Source organism: Passer montanus, unplaced genomic scaffold, assembly GCF_014805655.1.
Source record: "Passer montanus isolate IOZ18808 unplaced genomic scaffold, ASM1480565v1 scaffold36, whole genome shotgun sequence".
Lineage (NCBI taxonomy): Eukaryota > Metazoa > Chordata > Aves > Passeriformes > Passeridae > Passer > Passer montanus.
This window is the reverse complement of record NW_024368374.1, coordinates 5,732,785-5,754,655: the sequence shown is the minus strand read 5'-3', so window position 1 is coordinate 5,754,655 and position 21,871 is coordinate 5,732,785. Positions and strand designations below refer to the sequence as shown.

The window sequence follows — 21,871 nt, the reverse complement described above, 5'->3', positions numbered from 1 at the left end:
GCAGCTGAACAGAAAAGAGGGGACTCTAAGCAGTGGAGAGGATCATCAGGCTTCCATGGCCTCAGTGCCAATGGCATGTGAGGCCCTGCAGAGCAGATACATTACCCTCTTGTGGGTCATGGGGAAACATCTAGAGGTATTTATAGTGAGATTATGGGTATAAGGCTCATTAAGGGATGTGGTGGGGAAAAACACTTTTGGGATCTACAGTTTATTTTGGGATGTTTTCCAAGGGTCATGGGAATGTAAAAGACTTAGTTTAGGATGTTTGGGATGGATTAAAAGTGGGGAAAGGAAGGAATTGAGGTAGATTGGAAAGGAGCAAGCGTGGCAAAAAAAGAGTATAAAAAGGGCAGGTCAGTGTGCCTGAGTCCTGCCCGCACTTGATCACTCCAATCTGTTCTGTATTCTCATTAAAACCTATTTTTGTCTGGTTTAAACCAGAGTGTTCTTTCTGGTCTGAGTGGGTGTGTGTGAGCACAGCCAACGTGATGCTGGTCTGGTTGGCGAGCAGCAGAGGAGGGCTGAGTGCTGCAGCTGCAGCAGGGCTGCGAGCTGGGGGCTTGCATGTCCAGGTACCAGCAAGGCCCTCTGGCAGAGACTGTCAGGCAAGGACAGAGAGAAGATGTAATTTGCCCCAAGTTGTCAAACTCCTGGCCAGGTGTCACATGTGCAAGGACAAGTGGCTACAGCCCTATGAAGTGAAGCAAGTGGTTGTGATGTTAAGCAGCTGAGAGCCTAGGTCAGCCATTTTTCCCCCTTCCTCTGTTTATGAAAATAGTTTGTGAATATTTGTGTTTGGAATAATTATTTGGAAGAAGTCACAGCTGCATCTGCTCCTGCTGAACTGACAGTTTGCATTGCTGTCTCCTAGACATCTTAAATTCCCACTCTGAAAGAAAGACTGTTTTTCAAAACTAAGGCTTGATTTCCATGCTGATTCACAATGGATGTAATTTCAAAGAGCAGTGGGACTTATTACTGGTTTAAGGACCAATGTAAGAAAACAGATGAACTGAACCAGTGGCTGTTGCAGTGACAGCCACTTTGGGAGGACCCAGAAGCAGCTGCTATGAGAAAATCAGCCCTGCACAGGTAATGCCTCTGCCTTCATGCCATATTTGAAAAGAACAGAAATGCCACATTTGTGTGAGCTCCTGTTGCAGGTCATCACTTCCCATACATCTACCAGAGCTGGAAGCATCAGAAAGATGCATTTCAGACGTGCACAACAACAGGGAGCCACAATTGTGTTCCTCAACCATCTTTGTGAGCACATGAGAAAAATTTGAGGAGTGTCTGAAAGACACTGCAGAACTTGTTAGGTTTTTTTTCCCCCCAGCATGTAAATAACTGCATGCAATTAATAAGGACAGGAAAACACATGCATGTGTTTTATTTGAGACTTAGGTAATTATGCAATTAGAAACTATATGCACTGTATGCAATGTGGGTGGCAGGAGCTGAGGATGCATGCACAGAAAGTTTTCAGATTCTGATTTTTAATGCTGTATGACTCTTAAATCAACATGTGATTTGTAATTGGCTGGACAGAATCACAATAAATTTACATATCAGAAACAAAACAAGTCCCCGAGCTCAATTAGCCCTGGACTCTTGGAACCTTCTGGAGCATTTTAAATCTTCTTTTATGTGGAAACCCCCTTTCCTACTGGACAGAAATATATTAATGTTCCATCTCAATGTTTTTTTTTTAAAAGAAAGATATTTCTACAAGGCCATTTTGGTGCTATCAATATGATGCTGTCAAAGCCCTAAATAAAACACATTTCTATTGTAGTTGATTATTTAGGAAATGCATTTTATTCCAGGAAAGCCAGCATGCACAGGGCATTCACCAATATCCATTCTGCAACAGCAAAAGCAAAAAATAACTCCACAAATAGGTGTTTGCACTGGGAGAGCATAAACAGAGATTTTACCCAGGTATTGCTGTGTCATATTCTAACAAAATTTTGCATCTCAGACAGCATGGTAGCTCAAGACATTTGTCCTGAAAACATATACAAAGCAATCAGTAAGTTTTCTTGAAATGTCTTTATTGCTTTTAATTGTTCATTGGTAACAGCAAACTCAACAATTGTTTTTTTGTTTTTTCCCTTTCTTTTTTGGTTAACATATAATGTTCCTTAAAACTCCTTTTAAGCACCCAATTTATTATACGCCTACCACAAATGCCTTCTTTTTGCTGACTATACTATGAATTACACACCTATTTAACGTTTCAGAAGAGGAGACCTCACTCTTGAGCAGGAATGTTCAACATCAGTATAAATAGAGAACACCTATGGCAGCCCAAATCAAAGGCAAGCACACTGAAATCTAGGCTGGTAGACTTTTCACATTCAGGAAAACCTCTCTGACATTTTCTTTCTACAAAACAGGATTTCCTGATATGCCTGGAGTCAGTATGGTGTGACTTGGGCTGGCACTGCAGAATAGCAACAGCATACATTAAATCTGTGTTGGGAGCTGGTTACCAGAAACACTGCATAGTAATTATGGTGAAGATTCTTTGTGAAATAGATTCTGGTTTTTCAAATGAGATTCTGAAAAAAACACCTCCTAACATTGCAGCAGAAAAGCTTTACAACTTTTCCAAATTGTAGATGTCTCATCTTTTCCCATGAAACCTTACAGAACTTGTAATTTACTGAGTTACTGCTTGTTCTAATGACTACTTGAGGGGATGGCTTGGCATGAGTAAGAGATGAGTTTGTGTATGAATTCAGTTCAAAGGTTCATGCAATTTACACAAAGTAATGAAAAGCTTAACTTGAACTCTCAACAACTCCACTTGCCCCCACCTCAAGCTCATAACACTGGTATCATCAAGTCTTTAAGAAGCTGCCGCAGAATGCGGGGAAAAAAGGAGTCAAAACCAAGTTCCCAGCTTGCACCAAGGCTTCATTAATTAGAACCACGAGTCTCACAGATTAATAGTGCACAATGGCAAAGGGGCTGCTGCACTCCTGTTATGAGAGCTCTCCTCTCGAGCAACGCTGCAGAGCTTCCTCTCAGGCATGGCCTTGGGCAGGGCAGGAGACCACGATGGGGCCAGGCAGGGCAGAGACAAACAGCAGGGAGCCAACTGGATCTGGCCATCTGTGACATCTGATGACTGGTCCTCAGTTTGGAGGAGGGGCCAAAGGACAAAAATCAAAACAGAGCACAGAACAACAACAACAACATTTTTTATACAAGCAGCCCTCATCCTTGCTCCAGACTTTGAATGAGCAAGGACTGCACGATGTGCTCATCAAGTAATTTTTTCTCAGCTGTGAAGATTTAACTAGTCATACCATGCTCACCCTGTCATCGCTTTAGCTGCCTAAAAAAGTCCCAGACATTTCTAATACTGCTTTTCCAATAAAGAAATCTACATTTGCTCAGAAAGTAGAATCTTAATGAGGCCTTGATTGCTGAGTTAAAAAAGCATGAGGCAAGAGAAGTCTGTATTAGGAGAAGAAAAATAAAGAGCCCTTATTTAAACCTTCCTCTCACCTCAAAACAGAAGGCTCAGGAACTGAAGTGATAAAAAGCAAACACAATACAAAATCAATCTCTCTTTCTCCAGAAGGTAGGAGGGTTTTCAGCTGGCAAAATAAATTGTCTGTTAGAAAAAAAAGCGGTATCTAAATGCATTCCACGTAAGCAGTCATTTGCAACATCAGAAACACTGCAAGACTTCTCAGCACATGAAGCCTGTGTCCCCAGCTCACACACAAATGCAATAAAGTAAGACCAAGTTTTTAAATATTCGTTTCTGGAACTTGTTAAGTCACTGCTTGATTAAACATGAAGTAACCCAGACACCTTCTCTCAGGGTAGCCTTTTTCCAAATTACAGGAATTTTTTCCAAATTATGGCAAACCCCACAGTATTTATACCTCCAAACAAATTACCAGCATCTCATATATAAAATTGTTTTCATCTATAAGTACTTTCAGTAACTGCTTAAGAAGGATTGTAAGCATTTGAGGCAAAGGGCAAAAGCACAGGTCTAATTTTAAATAATTAACACAGAATCACAGAATCATTTAGGTTGGAAAAGATTTCTAAATCATTGACTCTAGCCTTTGACTGATTACCATGGTGTAGACCAAAGCATCAAGTGCCATATCCAGCTGTTTCTTGAACACCTTCAGGGATGCTGACTGCACTGACTCCTTGAGCAGCCCACTGCAAGGTTTAACAACCACTTCTGCTGCTTTGTTACCTCAGAAGAGGTAAAGAACTCTCAACACGAATGTAGACTTTTTTAAATGTCAGATTTATTTCCTTCCTTACTGAAGAGCTGCTCTGGTCTGCAAATTAATGGACAAAATAAGACTTCTTTTGATTTTCACATTGTATGTGCTTAAAAAAAGATGGATTTCTGATGACAATCCCTACAAATTGAAACTCAAATTAGATTTTCTCTTATATACTACCATTTTACAACTAACTTTGAAAACCTTGAGGTTTTACTACTCCTGCTACCCCTGTTCTGTAGCTCTGTAGTTCTGTAGCTCTTCCTGCTACAGAACAGAAACTGTACTGCATACATACAAACCTGTATTTATGTACAGACACGGAACCAGAGAAATAAAAGCACTGGGCAAATGTAAAAGCTGCCATTTGAGCTTATACTCCCCAGCAGGAACTCCAGTCAAGCAATGTTCTACACACAAATGTAATGGGGATTTTTCCATGGCCTTCAGGTCAGGCTCAGAAAGAGTATCTTAAGCATGGCAGGAGAAGAGGGAAAACTGCCAACTCCATTGCAAGATGAAATCTAGAGCTCCTTAAAAACCCACCTATTTTAATTAATTACTTTTATGTGAACAACAAAAAAATACACACATCAAAGTTTTAAAGTAGCAAATTTATATATTTTTTTATATCAGGACTTTCCTTCACTAGTTTAGTTTTAGTACAGATGATCCTCCCCCTAAGAGAGTATTTACAGACAAGGAAAAATAGTTAAACATCAGGATATTTATTTTGCATACAAATATTTACAGAAAAATACTTACAAAAATTAAGTATTCAAATTTTTATGGACTTCACTTCAAAAAAGCTTAATGCTTTCATCTTATAAAAACATGTTGCCTTTACTGTGCTCAAATTTACTATTCAGATCTCTGGATTTTCTTATAAGAGCTTTCTTTTGTGCTTCATCAAAGCGGTTGACTTTGAGATCCTGCTCTCGGTCAAACGGCCTTCTTTCCTGAGGTTTGCTCTTTTCTTCGGATGCTTTGCTCTTCAGCTTTTTCTGGTGCATGTCCATGAGAGACTCTGACCTCTTTGACTCCTGGAAAAAATGGGGAGGAAGAGGAAGTATTAAAGAATATCAACAACAACATACAGAAAATCCAAATGGAAAGACTGAAGGCAGGAAGGCTAAAAATTCCAGAAAAAGAAGACAGCTTAGTAACTGTATATAGAATGATAAATTTAGCACACATGGAGTAGAAAGTGCGAGTAATCTTGGCTAGGCTAAAATACTAATAATTCTCTGATGTAGATGGCCATAATGTTATGGGTAGCCATGATGTTGTTGAATCTCCGCAGACAATACAGATAAATTATAAAGATAATGCAAAAGAAATATAAAAGTTGCTCTGACATTACTGGCAGAATGAAGACACCATGTCAAAAGAAATATCTCAAAGTACAGGCCTCGTTTGCTATACACATCCCCTAAGCACCTGGATTTGGTCACTGCTAGGGGCAGGAACTAGCTAGAGACCCTTTCAACCTTTCATGCAGTACGATAGGTTTTTAAATGTGTGCTCCCAACTCTGAATCATCTGTTGAAAGCCCACAGGACAAAGTCACAGGTTTGAGCTGGAGCATGTGTTTTGCCAGCTCAGTGGCTTTAGCTGCCTTTCTTAGAGAGCATGATCCAGCTCAAACACAAGATAAAACTTCTGCTGATTTCACACAGGAGCAGGATCAGACTCCCAAGATCATGAGGCCCCTCATTTACTCAGGTACAGTGCATTTGTGTATCTAAACTAATTCTCTCATCAAAAAGAGCAAAAGTTGAACAGTTCTCTTTTCTCATCACTTCCTGTGCAAACACTTACTACATCACACATGCAAATAATAGCTTATTCACGAGTTAAGATAAGATTATCATGGAAAACAGACAATAGTTATTCATGATGCAACCATGCCAGCAATGACAAAATTGCACCAGAGAATGTATGTCATATCAGCATCAAAAGAAGAAACTACTTTAAGAATGAAATCTGTTCTAGTGAAGTATCCTTCTTAATTGTCAGTGCAGAAATAGGAAAGAATAGAGAAAAAAACTTTTAAAGAATACCCACAACAACCACCAGAAAATCAGAAAAGAACTGATATAACAAAAGAGAAAAAACAAACGACAAAACAACCCAAGAAACAAGTGTTCTTAAACTTGGAGACAACTCCATGAATCTTAGAAACAGCAAAGGCATGTGTATGTTTTATTCCACCAATGGCAGAGAACAAACCCCATAGTTTTACATGAAAATTATTCTACTGTTTTCATAGTGACAGGAGAAACAGACCTTAAAAAGAACCTTAAGAGAGAATGCTAATAGCTCTGGATTTGCAAGTCAGGAGAAACATATGATTTAATGAACCACAAATAAATTATCACAAGTGCCAGATAAATGTGTAAAATAAGCCAAAGATGTGATTTTCAATGTAATTGTCCTCTCAAGAGACAGACTGCCTTCCATAAGAGTTTAGGCCATACATCAGGGAAAAACTGGAAGTAGGAGCTTTAAAAGGCAGGCAGTGGTCCACACACTTCGAGGGACAGGGCTGACAGACAGATAAGTGAGAGGGAATTTGACATGGAGTTCAGATTTCTAGTAATCAACATCTGTCTGTGAACATTATCTGCTCCTGTACAGATGGAGAAAAACTACATGAAATGAAGTTCCTGTAATGAGTAGTTAATGTAACTAATGACAGAGGGTAATTAATGCAGTGACCTGCTTAGCCCATCAACCCTGTTTTAGGTTGTTGCATATGTTGGCCTAAAACTTAAACCTGCATTGTTGTTTTATTCTTGGATGTCAGTAATTGGGTGAAGCAAGCTAATATTTGAACTAAGGTCCCAGCAACCATGTCCTGACATGAGAATGATTGAAGGAAAGCACTATCTAATACTGAGGCAATATACACAAACCCAAATTCTGTTACTTTGCAGAGGACCCAGTCCTGCTCTTGTTGACATTAATGCCAAGGGTTCTAATGTCATAAAACAGCAGTAGGTTTGGGCACTAAAAGGGAAAACTATAGTGGCATCACCATGGAAACCAGCAGCACTAGAAATGAGAACCAGAAGAAGAGTGAAGAACTAAAGGAAACAGAGGAAGTATTTTGTGACCACACTTACATTGTATGAAGTCACCTGCTCAATAAGCCTCTTGTCCCTCCCAGATAATACCATTTCTTCATTATCCTTACTGCTTGACTTTTTTGCCTCTTCTCTTTCCTGATGAGTAGAAGGAAATCACATGCTACAGCAATCAGAATGTCTGAAGTGAAAAGCAAGCAAATCTATATCTACTTTAATTAAATTTAGAGGGTAAAGACCATGATACATGATCAGATATTTTCTGCTCAGCTTGATGGAAGAAGAAACTGGACATGCTAACTGGAAAGTCAATAAGCTGATACAGAGTATCTGACTACTGCAAAAAGGGAGCAGAAATAAATGTATATCAATGATATTTAATGTTGTTACTTCATTGCCTTCATCTTTAAGCCTGAATTAGTAAATTTTAATAACAAAGAAAAACCTGGGAAAGAAAATTTCACCAACCAACCCACAGTACCTTTGCTTTGTTTTCACTGAACATCAGTAACACCAACTGCCTGCAAGTGTATATGAATGGATAAATAAATGCTCACCTTGGCTTTTCTCTCTCTGTCAGCTGGAGTATCTGTCCAAATAGATCTATCACCTGATTTGTCATCAGCTCGTCTCTTGAATGTTCTTGGGCCAAATCCAAAGTTTTTCAACTCGGGTGGAAGCTCTGTCATCCACGATTCCCTGGTAACTTGTTTGGGTTCATCCTTTGCCAAAGAAGTAGGGGTGGAGGGAAGAGTGAAAAAAGCATAATCAAAAATTACTGTCTGAATCTCTTGGCTTCCAGCAGAAATCATAGACTTTTTTTCTTTAACACCTGCTACACATAGCATCCCAAGTAGAACTGCAACCGGGTTTACACAGAAATAGGCAAAGAGAAAGACAAATACACTCCAGCAACAAAACATTATAAATTAAGAAATCCAACTTACGCTGTCTGCTGAAGTAAGCTTTTCTTTCATTCTCTGAGCTCGGCGTTCAAACTCTTTAGCCACATCAGACTCCACTGGTCCTTTTGCAGGCATTGGGCCTATTAAATTGTCTTCGTCCTCACTACTATCTGTCAGCTTCCAAAAAGAAAACATTTCTTTCAAACACAGTGCTAAGAGCATCAAGGAACACTTCAGCTTTATAGAATTAAAATTACTTTGTCCAGAAGAGCACATAAACCTAATGTAAGGCATTTCCCAGACAATAAAAACCTAGATTAGAACTCCAGATGAGACCTGTTCTAGTGCTTGAACATGGATATTTTGTCTCTAATTTGCCAAAAGCAGCATCTCTTGTCTGAGGCAAGACTGCTGGTAAAGGCAGTGGCAGCAGACAAAGCCCTGCTACTTTACACTGCTCTGCACACAGCCACACAGCCTCTCTGGCTGTAGGTAAATTTGGAACACACATTCATACAACTTCCGTATTTTGGGCTTTACCATCACCAGCAACATTTGGATGCATTTCTCTATTAAGGATCACAGTTTCACACTGCAAGAACTGTCTCAAGCTCAGGTGCTGTAAGGATGTCAGAAAGAATAAAGTGCAAGGTAGGGTACCAGTGGCACGCATGGTACTATGCCCCTGAAAGTACAGCATCTCCAACTAATCCCCTGGCTCTGTCATTCACTTCTTCGATCCCTCATGGATCCCTTCAGGAAGAATTTCTTCACTGCAAGGGTTATCAAGCATTGGAACAGGCTGCCAAGGAAGTGGTGGAGTCACCATTCCTGGAAGTGTTCAGAAAACGACTGGATGTGGGCCTTAGTGCCATGGTCTAGTTGACTTTGGTGAGTCCAAAGGTTGGCCTCAATGATCCTGGAGGTCTTTTCCAATTTAATCATTACATGATTCTGACATCGTATTCTAAGGAATTTTTTGGAGAAGAGCTAAAAACTTAAATTTGTTAGGGACTAGATGTCAATAAAAATTTTCCTACTTGCCAGGAGTTGTACAGAAAGCTCACCGGTGCCTCCCTCCAAGTTCAAACAGTACAGATGTGGATGGAAGCAAAACTAGACAGAAAATGGTGATGCCACAGTGCCCTGGACACAAAGCTAAGGTGTCCAATATCTACAGAAGGGAGTGCAAAGATTTTGCTACAGTCTGACTGTGCGTGATAAAGCAATGGGAGTAGGATGACAAGGCTGTGTAGCCAGGAAGCACAAAGCATTACTTGAGAATACACAAGGTGGTGAGTCATTAGATTCACTAAAGCAAAGTGAAGAGTCAGCATGCCTCTAAAGATGTACCTGAACACAACATAATTAAATACATTTTTTTAAAAGCCAACAAGAAATTACTCATATTAAAAAATAAGAAAAAGAGTATTATTAGGAAAAGGTAACAAAAAGATAACTATTAGGGAGAGAAAAACAGTAAGTTCTGTAATACCTGTAAAAAAGCTGTTGCTTGAAGATGTATTTATGAGAAGAGAGACTTTTTTGTTTGCAAAATATAAAGGCAGACAGCAGACATCTCTGCCTCAAGAGATTTGTCACTATGATAAATTACTTAATCATTATTTGGAGTTATAAGACGATGAGTACCTCAGAAATGTCAGATAATCTTTCTGCACGATGAATTACAACACCACTCACTGTAGGAGGCTGGAGAATTATATGCTTTGCAACTGCTAACCAAAAAAGTGAAGTTTCAGAGCAGCCTTTGCATTCCTCCTTCCTAGTGTGTCTAGCATTTCCCATAGTATCTGGGAGCTAAATGTAAAAATGTAAGTATTTTTAAAATAAACAGAATAAACATTAATTCTCACAAGGAATTAATATTCAGTTTATCATGGCATGGCAGAGATTCACTTGCTGAAGCCCTGGTATCCAGCACCATTTTTGGTGTCTTAGGTGCTGTGGTGTTAAAAGGTGCTGCTCAAGAAGGGCATGACTTTCTCTAAAAGTGCTACTCCCTACCTGCCAGGCCCTCCCATAGGCAATTTGGATCCCTCAGAATGGTACTAGAAGCCCATGTTTAGGGAGTTCAAGCTTCCCTACGGCTGTATTTTATCAGGCATCTTGTTCATGAATGTTCTTTAGTAGCACATGCATTACTTTGCAACCAGAACTTCTAGCTAGTTTTTACCTAACATGACCAGAAAACTCAAAATCCATGAACCAAAAAAGCACGTCAGTGTCACCGTCCTGCACCTCACTCCCAGTTATAGGTATCATCCTGCAATTGCCAAGAACAACTCAGTGACACTGTAATGTCATTCTTGATTACATTCTTTTGGATAAACTTATTTAAAGGTTGTAGCCACTAGTAAACATCTTTAAGGAAGTGAAGATGTGTTTTCTGCCTGCAGTTTAGGATGCCAAGATTGCTTGTGTTCAGTGAGTGCACCATCTATTTAACAGCAAAAGCACAACAAACCAGGCCAGTCTTTTTGGTTTCTTTTTTTAAAAAAAGGCTTATTTATGCTCAAGTATTTGACTCCAGCAAAAATATGCCAGACACTTTCTGGTCCAAAATTAAACTGTCATCCTTAGAAGTGTCTGGTAGTCTCTTTCAGGCTGCAACTTGTTTAACCATTTCAGATAGCTTGTACTAAAACAAAAAGCTTCTCTTTGCACCAACCTGGGGACGGGATTCTGATGAAACAGATGGTCCTATGAAACATCTGCTACTTCTGGTGTCCTCTGAAGCTTTCCTAAAGCCAGGTGGTAACGCAGGACCTATAATGGGCCTTGACAGCAGAGAGAAAAAAAATTTAAAAAAAATTTTGTTCTTTCAGTTGAGGGGGGAAAATATAATAGATCAGTATAAAAATAAAATCAAACATCAATGAGAAGTATGACTTTCCTTCCTCCCCAAACCAAGTGTGCCCCTGTGCACACCTACTGTAGAAATAACTGAATAAGAGTGCCTCCATTTTCCAGGAGGATATGTGCAGACAATTTTAATGCAAAAAAACAAACAGAAAAAAAAAAAAACAGAACCAGGAAAGCTGCAGCATGTAGTCAAGGAAATCCACTTTTTTCTTCCATAGCTTTCTTCACCAGATTCAAGAGCAATGAAAGGTGATAAGACAAATATACACTCCTTCACAATCAACAAACCCAATTTCGTTCTTGTCTTGCACCTCAGTTTCATTGTCCTTTAATAAGCAGAAACAGTGAACTGCTCTAATTTTATTTTACCTTGGAGTGGGAAAGAGAAGGAAAATTTTGTGAGTCCAGGTAACTTCACTGAATTGTTTTTAAGCAGCAGCTCTGAAAGAAATATTAATCAGCTGTCTCCACAAACGCAGAAAGGTGACAATCTCTATTCAGTGGTGAAAAGAATACTACAAACCGAGCTCAAAGAAACTTCGCTTGCTGTATTGAAAGTCTTTAAAATGTGGGCTCCTCTTAATAATCCACCATAAAATTCTTTAAAGCTAATAAAAACGAATTAAAAACTTAAACAACTGTCACCTGAAGACACATCCAGGTGACAGTATTGTCACAATGTAAGAGTAGACTTTGTTTATTACGACCTTCAGTTGTGAGCTTTAGCTTATTAAATGTAACAACACCTGAATTGAATTTGCTAATTATGGCCTTTACTCAGTTCCAATAATCTAATCAGGACAGCCCTGCTGTAGTGATATTGCTGCCAGGGTTTAAAGAGGGGAAATAAAAGACACAAAGTCTCACTGAAGAACCAACCACAGATATACAGACATGAGAAATGAATATGAGCTCAGGCCAGGATAAGGGCACTGGCATGGTTTTAAACCCAGGCAAGAAGTCTGGGTTAATTTTGAAGTTCCACCTCCACCTAGCTGCTACAGTTTTATCTTCCTTCCTTCCTGACCACTTTCTTGTTAAGACCATGTTTTAATTTCCTAATGTAATTTAAATAGAGTTTAAACTTATACAGATATAGCAAAATGAATCTTTTATTTTGGTACACAAGTACTTTTATTCTGCATGGAGAGACAGATAAACTATAAAAAAAAGCTCTCTACTGAAATATATATATCTATATGAACATCTCTGTTGTGGGTTGTATCACTGCAGCCTGTGAAAAAGAACCAATCCCACATGCTCTGTCTTGATTCTGTCACAGCTCAAAGGGCCTTTAGAGAACAGAAAAGTAGTTTATATATTCATCCTTCCCATCCTTATGCTTTTTCTTTTCCACTACATGAGTAACTCCTCAGCCTTTCCTCAGCAGTACAGAGGTGACGTGATCCTTGATAGTTTCCTGGATGTCCAGAGGGTCTCTGAACAAGTGAATTGAATCTAAACACCAGTAATATTATAACTCTGATAATATATTTACTTTAATAATATATTAACTACTAAAAAATAACTGGCAAACACATTTTACTGCTGTAGGTAACTTCAGGACATGTACCATGTCAAAAATACCCCCCAAACTTATGCACTAAGATTTAATTTAAGGACTATTGCATTTTATATATGGCAAAGACTGTTCTCCTGTTGTTGGACTTGGAAGTCCTTGCTAATGCACATTTTGAGATGGATGTTTCAGCATTCTTCTGATGTATAATGTAAAATTTTTTAAGATCACCTTCACTCTTTACCTTGATGTGTGAACTCTTCAGAAATATTTATGAGTGGTGTACTTCTATCTAACACTGGTAAACAGTAATATAATATTCAAAGTTGAAGGAAATATTTTCACATATATATATATTATGATGGAATGATTCAAACCATTTTCAACAAGCTCCAGATTGCCACACGAGCTGCCCCTAATCATGAACATGTTGCTTTGACAAGTCTGGAAAAGATGTAAGAGAATAAGATCTTTCCTAAAAGAACGAGTATGTCACACAGAAGTGATAAACAGCCTGTCCATACACTGAAACAAACGACCTGCATTTGTTTCAATTATTCATGGCTCAGTTGGCAGCTGGCAATCTGCTCAAGGCTAAGGGCAATGCAGCAGGCAGACAGCAGCACTGTGTCTGTGCCCTGCACAGCTCACACGCCTCCCAGACTCCCAGGTGTGTCAGCTGGCAATCTGCTCAAGGCTAAGGGCAATGCAGCAGGCAGACAGCAGCCCTGCACAGCTCACACACCTCCCAGACTCCCAGGTGTGCGGGGGTGGAAGACAGACAAGGCTCTTCCCACACATCTCACTGTTCCCACCTATTCAGGGAATCAGGCTGGGTGCAAAACAGCTCTCCTCAATCTGCTTTCTCTGTGCGTGCTAGGAGCAATTGTATGGTGAGGTAGGAAAAAACAATACAGTGAGTGCCAAGTGCCTTTACTGCTTTAATTTATCACAGACACAGAGCAGACTCTTGCCTCAATGTCACAGAATCACAGAATATTCTGAGTTAGAAGGGAACCACAGGGATCATCAAGCACAGCTCTTGAGTGAATGGCCCCTTCCTCTTCCATTTTACCACGAGTATTCATGACAAAAATAAAGAAAGGCTACCTCTGCTGATATCAGAAGTTACAAGCATTTCCTTTTTTTAATAGAGAATACATTATTTTTAATGACCTGCTAAATTTTATAATTAAAATAATACTTTGTGCATACACAACACAAGGAAAAAAAATTAGTTGTTTGTGGGACCATCAAAGGACCAAATGATTCCACTGAGCATGATACCCACAACTACAAGAGGTTTTTGATTACAGCAGTGTAACCAAATGTACATGAGAAAGATACCTCCAAATAACCTTAGTTACATAAATTCTTGCTTAGTTACATACATTTTATGCTGCCAAGCATCATAAAAATTTATGCAAACTAAAAAAAAGAATTAACTTCAAAATTTCTTTTGAGATGGTATATTTACACACACAGCTCAACAGTAAATTGAGTCACTTTCCTGGAACTGAAAACTCATACCTGACAGGCAAGTATTATTTTATCTACCAACTCCTATTGCTCTGAGGAAGATAAAAGTGATCAAAGGACTCTTGTACTTCTCATCAGGAAGTATCCCCTTGGAAGCACCAGTTCTACTATGGACTATAATTTCAAATTATAGAAGGAAGTGCCCAGATTGATGTAAAGACTGAAAGGCTGTGAGACATGGTTGAGTTCTATAAAGAAAATCCATATAATATTTTGGGTGGGAAGTATTTTATAACTGTAAGCAATCAAATGGAAAGCTTCCTGATAAAGACCATAAATAGTGTTTATTTGTGTAGACCTGACAGGCTCTTTTCTAGAAACCTACAGTGTTCAGAGTAGTTTTGTACCTGGAGATACGTGAACAATAATCCTTGATGCATTAGCAAAGGACAGGGTATTGCACCACACACGAGGTAACTGCCCCAGTCCCTCACAGACCAGAATGAGCACTACAGAACTACAGGTCCTCGTACCTGTAATTTGTTTTTTCTCCACTGATCTGAGATCTATCAATAGAAATGGAGGAAATTTGACACACATCTCAGAAAATTTACATTAGTTCTTTTACTCTCCTTCCAACCTGGCCTAGGAGGGCTGGTGCTCTGTTTCAAGGGAATGCTGTTCTTGTTCTCAGAACATGGAGGAAGCATTACCACTAATCATATCAATCTCAAGTGCACAACTGAAATGTTCTGTAATAGTGACACAAAACATTTAATCTAAAATAATTGTGTTTTGAGGAAAAGAATCTGAATATAATTCCATTTTAATTACCTCTCAGGAGAATCATCCTGTTTTTTAAATCCAGGAGGAAGAGCTGGCCCAAAAAAGCCATCATCATCATCGTCTTCATGAATTCTTTTTGGCTTTCTGCAAATACAGATTTCACTTAATAATTACCTTGACAAGCATAGCAATTATCTACGCTTTAAAAAAGAAAAAAAACACATAAAATTATTTCATAGGGTCTTCTGTACTAAATATCCTGTTGTTACCATGGAAACAGTGCAAAAGGATCCAAAATGATTTGAAGCAATTAAAAAATGGGGAGTATAAGATTCACTTCAAAAACGTTCTGACATTTAAAAAAGAAAAAAAAATTAAAACAACATTAAGAATGCTTTTTCTGTAGAAAGAAGTTTAGTATAATGTTGAAATACCATTTTCTAGTCACAAAGTAATTTAAAATTCAGTACTTTCTCCATTTTTGTATGCCGTCTGCATTTTGAGTAGTATTTTTCCTGTTCAATTCTAATTAGCTGAAAAACAAACTATTGACTAAGAAAACAAGAAAAAAATTGAATAATAATTACTCTAGCACTCATTAGGATGGCATAAGGGCCTTCAAGTCTCTTATAAAAGGCTTAGAGCAAACACACACAAATTCTTAACACAGCAATTGTGAGTAATCAACCCCACAAATGAGAGTATCTGCAGACTCCTGTTACTTGCTAAACAATTCAGGTTTTTTTCATGAGTTGACTTCATTTAATGCATAAATTCATGTCCATAAACAGGTCTTACAGCCTCTCAAAGAGAGTCAGTATACCAAAACCAGGGCAAAAAATCAAGTACCAAATACTTACGCACATGGTAGAATGGTATCAGTCCTTAGCATAAACATGCAAATTTGCAGAACTAAAATAAAACATATAAATACAGAGATCTGACTGTCCCAAATAATTTCATTCCACCGTAGGGCGTCAAACAGGTCAGCTGAACATTCTTGGCCATGAAGAACATGGAGAACATGTAACCAAAAGTTTTACACAGGTACAGAGTTTACCTTTTTTTATACAACATTGTCCCTTTCTCATAAGTTAGACACAATACATTTGCAATACAATTTTAAATATACAAACAATCCAAAAACATACTTACTTGGGTGCTGGATCTCCTTCTGTCTCCTCTTCAGAATCTCTGTTTGTGTCTCTGGGTAGAGGAAGAGATTCTGAGTCGTCATCACTGTCGGGAGTTTCTGAGCTACAGCTGCTTTTGTAGTCTGGAGGCAGTGCTGGTCCTGCAACTGAACATCCAGAGTTATTTGGGATCATAAAATCACAGAATGGTTTGGACTGGAAAAGACCTTAAAGATTATCTAGTTCAAATCCCCCTGCTATGGGCAGGGAACCTTCTACTAGACCAGGTTAAATAAGGATACCTAGCACATGTTTCAGATGAGTATGACCTACCATGGCATTTCCAAAACACTTATTTACTTGGAATTAAACTTATTTAATCACTGCTCTCTCCAGCATTTAGAGAAGATATCTAAACAGATTTCTAGAAGTTACTTCTTTCAGCACCTTATTTCCATCAACAACCTATGCTGAACTGTTCTGACTTAGGACATTACAAATCCATTCCTACATGAGCATTTCTCTGGAACAGGGCTAGAAATCCCTGTTTGGTGTAACAACTAACGAACAATGGATGTGGCATAAACCAGTATATTTAAAAGAAGCACTTTAATGAAGCATTTGAAGCTCACTAGTGAAGAAACACATCATCTGTACATACACAGCGTGGGAGACCGTAAATTATTAAATGGGAGCATTTGTGACCATAAAGTATTAAATTAATTGCCAGCCTGCTTTGGGAATGGTTTAATGATAAAGGTTATTCCCAGTTCAGCTAAATGTGAACAGCAGGGACAGATTTAAGTACTCTGCTGTAAAAGGGATGATTTAAGCATTCAGAGAATGAATTCAAAGAATTGTTACTGTCAAAAGGCCAGGACAGTGGATGGAGCTCTCATGCTCCAGTAAAACCTTCATGCTCTGGGGTAATATCTCAGCAAAATTAAAACTCAGACACTAACACTGCTAACAGGCCTGATCTTTATAGATTTATTTGGCTACAGCACCACATGCAGTGGGTCCAGAAGCAGCTTAGCCATTGACCCTAACAGCAAATGCCCTCCAAACAAGACCCCTAACACAGATACCACCCTCACAGGCTCGCTCTACAAGGAGTCAGCTGGAGCAAGCAAAAACCAGCAATGGCTTTACCTCCCCAAGTAAGAGGCCTTCCCAATCCAGGGCAAGGCACCCATTTACACAAACACAGTGCAAACAGCCCATGTTCCCATGTAATGGAGATTTGATTCTACTGATGATTTAACATCCTGAGACACAGACACCATTCCTCCTCTTAATATCTCAAGCACTGAGTACAAGATTTGCAGGACAGAGAGGTGCTTTGGTGAGGAAAAGACATTGTTCCCTTTATGAATAGTCAAGGGTCAGATGAAAAGATAAATGGTACCAGGAAATTAGATCTCCAGTTGAAGAACTACAATTTTTTGATAGTACAAAATACAACCTAATGCATATTATGGTTCCATTGTTAGCTGACAAAGGCTAGGCAGAAATCAAGTCCTTCCAGCGAGCTTCACAAAGCTTTTAATCATGTTTAGCACAAGACTAGTTACAAAGCATCCAGGCAGATCTGCCACTTCTTTGTTTCCTGTTCTAATGGAAAAAACTTTAAATGGGACAAATCCATTTCAGCACTAGGAAAGAAAAAAACCCCAACAAACCACTTCTCTCGCCCTAAAAAAACCCAAACACAACACCCTAGCCTATAAAGGTAAAATAAGTTCAAGATGAAAGCAAACAAACAGATTAATGATAAGTAGGAATAAAAACTGCTATCAAGAGGTCTCATTTTTCCGTACAAAAAGCACCACTTGAATGAAAGCACTTAAAACCCACACAAAACCTGCACAACTGCTTTCTCCAGCCACCTGGTACCCTGACATCATGCAAGCAGACTTCATCTGCTCTAAATGCAAAAAACAAGACTTGGAGTGGAAGGAACAAACTCAGATACAATCTGATGAGTCTGATACTAAAGAAGAAGAGAGAAATTAGGAGCAGTTTTGTGAGCTGCACAGAACTAGTAAAACCAAAACTATGTGAGGAAGGAGACTCATCCCACTGGTATGTTGTTCAACACCAGGGCTAACATACATACTTTTATGCCAATTCCTCTCCGTTATGTTGGCAAAACTGTTTGCATGGGCTATGCAATAAGCTGGATCAGGGAACTTAAAAGGCATGAAAACAACACTGCAAACCACAGCACTCCCCTGAAAGAACTGCTTGTTAGTGGAACTGCAGCCTAAGCAGCACAAGCAGAAATTAAACAGAGACTGAGACTGACTAATGAAGGGCAAACGGCATTTTAAGCCTGAGGAAGAAAAAGTCATTGGACATGGTGGAAAGAAATGGAGGGGAAAGAGACTTGGGATTAAAAATTGATATGACCATGGTGCTGACTGAGACTAACAACCAGCAAATCAGCACAGGCAAATACACAGCTATGGATCAGGATGGTTTGGGGAGCCACAAAAAAGAGGAGAAAGGTAGGAGTGGAAATTGCTAAGCATAAATTCTGGAAGCAAAGAAAGAAAAGGGGGAGCAGGGAGGCCAAGATTTAATCAGAAGTCTGTGAAATTCCCCAAAAGCCACGGAAATGTGGAAAAATACAGATGAAAGGAGAACAGAGGAGAGCTCAAAGAGTCGGGAAACTAAACCTAATGAGGTGAGGAGGATAAATGGATGTAGCAATGGCAGAGCAACAGAAAAATGACAAAGTAGCCAGATCTCAGAACAATTCAGAGCAGAGCAATGGGATAAAAATGTATGAGGAGAAAATGTTTGGGATAGTGAGAAGAGAAACAGGACCAAGTGAGACTGAAGTGAATGTTTCACAACTATTAAAAGTGACCATCCTACTAATGAGCTGGCTCTGGTGACTATCTGCCTGAAAATTAAGTCAATTCAATTCAGAAACCAAATTAAAAGCTACTTTTTGTTTCGTTAGGGTTATTTCTGCTGTATCTGGGGATTCTAAGCACACTACCACACCATCAGACGTGACCTGGGAAGCTCTCAAGGACAGACAAGACCTTTCAGCTCCAGCATAGTGGTAGATCAACCCAGACATATCAACATATCTGTATGTGGCCTCAATGCTGAAACAGACAAAACTCCCTTCTGCGTCTCTGGTTAATTTTAGCCATTCCCTAGCACTTCTGTCCTGCTGGTACAAGGACAGCCCAGAGACAGGGACAAATGGGCCAAAGGAAGTACAATTCTTCCAGCAGGAGCACAGTTAGTCCAGCTTCAGAGCACCATCATGAAGTGATGAATCAAGACATAAGTGCATCCCATGGGTTGGACAAGCTGAAGAAGGTAAAGATTTACTAGGGATGAGCTTTTGGGTCTGTCCAGCTACCACCTGCTTCCATCCTGCTCCCAATTAAGGGTCACAGAAGTATTATTAGCAACCTCTCTGATACCAAAGAAAGTGTGGTTTGTCCCATGGTAAGAACACCAGTGGGTATTGCAGGACAAAGTGTCTGGATGCCTGTATCCAGAGGGGTGGCGGGAGTGGGGCTCAGTGGGTGTTTGCTACTGACTGTGGGGCACATCAGCCTGCACAAGGGTATAAAATGTGGCTGGACACTGAGCCACCTAGTCTGCCAAGGCTGCAGACAGCTCCCAGGTGGATTGTCCCCAGAAGGAATGTATTAGCAATAAATCTAATCATAATCATACACAGTCATTTTCCTATTTCTTGTGTCTGTCTGAGAGCCTTCTCTTTGCCTGAGAGTCTTCTCTGCCACAGTCTGCTCAAAGTCCTACTTTCTTGCTGTTGGGAGACAGAAACTATGAAAGCAGACTAAAAAAACCGAGAAAAGCAATGAGCAGCTCAAATATCAGTGAGACTACTGTGACAGGAAAAATATTGGAAAAGCTGTTCAGCTTTAAAAGGTGAAGCATCTCTTAAAATAGCTAGAACACACAAGGGAAATTGTTACAGAACAAATTCTAGGCCCATTTGACTCAAGACTCAGCAAGTGCTGCAGCACAGAAGGTGCTGGTGGCAGCCCCACCGTGTGATTTTTGTCACTCCAGGTGCAGAGCTCCAGATGGAGCTGCAGTTCTGTACAGCAAAGTGTGTTATGCCAAAGTACTTGCTCTCCTGTCTTCCTCTGCACTGCAGCAGTCTGCCTCATGGGGTGAGCAGGGACACTGAACTGATGTAAGTCAAAGTCAGAAAAGGTTTGTGAAAATTATAAAAACAAACAACCTGCCAGTAGATGGAGTTTGGGGTTTTTGTTTGCTTGTTTTCAAAGGCAAATAAATTCCTTCATCCACTCCACACAGAAATTTCCAAGCAGATCTTGGATCAGTTGCCAGAGCAACTATCATACCATGGAACTGATTTACACTGGGACAAAGAGAGGACAAACTCAGCTGATGAACCTAACCTAGACACTGCTGAAGCACTCAATGTCACCAACTCATGGCCTAAGGATAAGTTTAACTTGTTTTTTTCATACACGATACAGATACTTGCAGCACCCATCAGTGTGTTGATGGCAAGTGAAAAAGCCATTAACACAGATATGGCCAGGAAAGGCAGCACCACTCGTGCAGTCAGGGCTTCTGCACAAAGCAAAGCTGAGACCCAGACACAGAGCTTGATGTTGCCATGGTGTCAGCTGATGCAGCAGCTTTATCCCTCTTGCTATTGCTCCCTCTTCTGGATTAAAAAATTAGAGAGCAGACAAACACAACAAACCTTTCCTATCAGAGCTGCTTTCTTTGGAGCAACCGAACGGTGAGGGACACTCTGCTAGAAACGGAATACATGAACTAGTGCCTTAAACCTGGATTAAAGGTAAGGAGTGCAAACGCTCAAAGTGCTGCTCCCAGAGATATTACTGACAGAGAACATGCAAGAATTTTAGAGGGGAAGCTGAGCTCCACTGCAGAAGAGCCAGCCTGGCAGTCAGCTGCTCTCGGTGGGATCCCAGCTCTGATGTGAGGGCTCTCGACATGACAGACCCTGGCAGGCAAGGCACCACAGCCCCACTGACCGGCACCACAGCCTGCTCCACATCCCGAGGGGCTCTGCCTGGAAAACCACAGCTGATGAAGTGGCTTGGCAGAGGAAAGCACGCTGCACAGGCCCAGCCCCCTCCTTTCCTACCCGCTAATTCCACACTTGGAGCTGCTGAAGAGCACAGGTTCAAAGAGCACACGAGACTTGAGCGGGACAAAAGTAAGCGACCGAAAGCAGTATTCTTCTAAAACGAGCCTTAAAGCGTTCCATTTCTGCGGCATTCCATCGCATACGGCGCTTATTTCTTGTGAGCTTTTTTTTTTTCTTCTTCTTTTTTCCCTTGAAAAAGTCACTGCAATGACCCTGTAATGGTGAGTTTAGCTCCATGCAGGTGCCGCACTAGCGGTGTACACCCCGGGCTGCGGAGCTATCCCACGCACGGAGCATCCCGCGCCGCGGAACACGGGCCGCACAGCCGCTCCACCCCACCCGCGGAGCGCCTCACGCCACGGAACACCGGCCGCAGGCCCCGCTCTCCCCACGGAGCGCCCCGCGCTGCGCCATCAGGGCCGCAGGCGCCGCTCTCCCACGACCGGCGCCTCCCTGCGCTCTCACCCTGGCTGAAGTCCTCGCCCGGCTCGGCCTCGGCGCGGCGCGGGAAGCCGGGCGGCAGCGCGGGCCCGATGAGCTGGCGGGCCATGGCGAGGCCGGCCCCGCGGGCAGCCCGGCCGCCCTCCCCGCGCCCGGCGCTTCCCGGCTCCCGCCCCGGCGGCGCTCCCGGATGACGCGGCGCCCGCCGGG

The 21,871-nt window shown here is 40.7% G+C and overlaps 1 protein-coding gene across 1 annotated transcript; it reads right to left on the bottom strand.

Annotated features, from left to right (window-relative positions):
• Nucleotides 1–2,132: 2,132 nt before the first annotated feature.
• On the bottom strand, nucleotides 2,133–21,866 carry GPALPP1 (GPALPP motifs containing 1). Its single transcript, XM_039716673.1, has 8 exons — nucleotides 21,686–21,866; nucleotides 16,091–16,235; nucleotides 14,984–15,079; nucleotides 10,958–11,066; nucleotides 8,311–8,445; nucleotides 7,921–8,085; nucleotides 7,403–7,501; nucleotides 2,133–5,317 (listed from the first exon to the last, which is right to left on the bottom strand). The coding sequence occupies exons 1-8, from the start codon at nucleotides 21,768–21,770 to the stop codon at nucleotides 5,099–5,101; spliced, it is 1,053 nt and encodes a 350-aa protein (XP_039572607.1). The 5' UTR covers nucleotides 21,771–21,866; the 3' UTR covers nucleotides 2,133–5,098.
• Nucleotides 21,867–21,871: the final 5 nt, after the last annotated feature.

Bases quoted from the DNA above. Each gene is read 5' to 3' on its own strand.
- GPALPP1 (XM_039716673.1), bottom strand. From the start codon at position 21,770: ATGGCCCGCCAGCTCATCGGGCCCGCGCTGCCGCCCGGCTTCCCGCGC. The intron at 15,080-16,090 runs GTAAGTATGTTT...CTGTATTTGCAG, and splicing joins GAAGGAGATCCAGCACCCAA to AAAGCCAAAAAGAATTCATG. The intron at 11,067-14,983 runs GTAATTAAAATG...TCTGCTGTCAAG, and splicing joins CAGGATGATTCTCCTGAGAG to GCCCATTATAGGTCCTGCGT.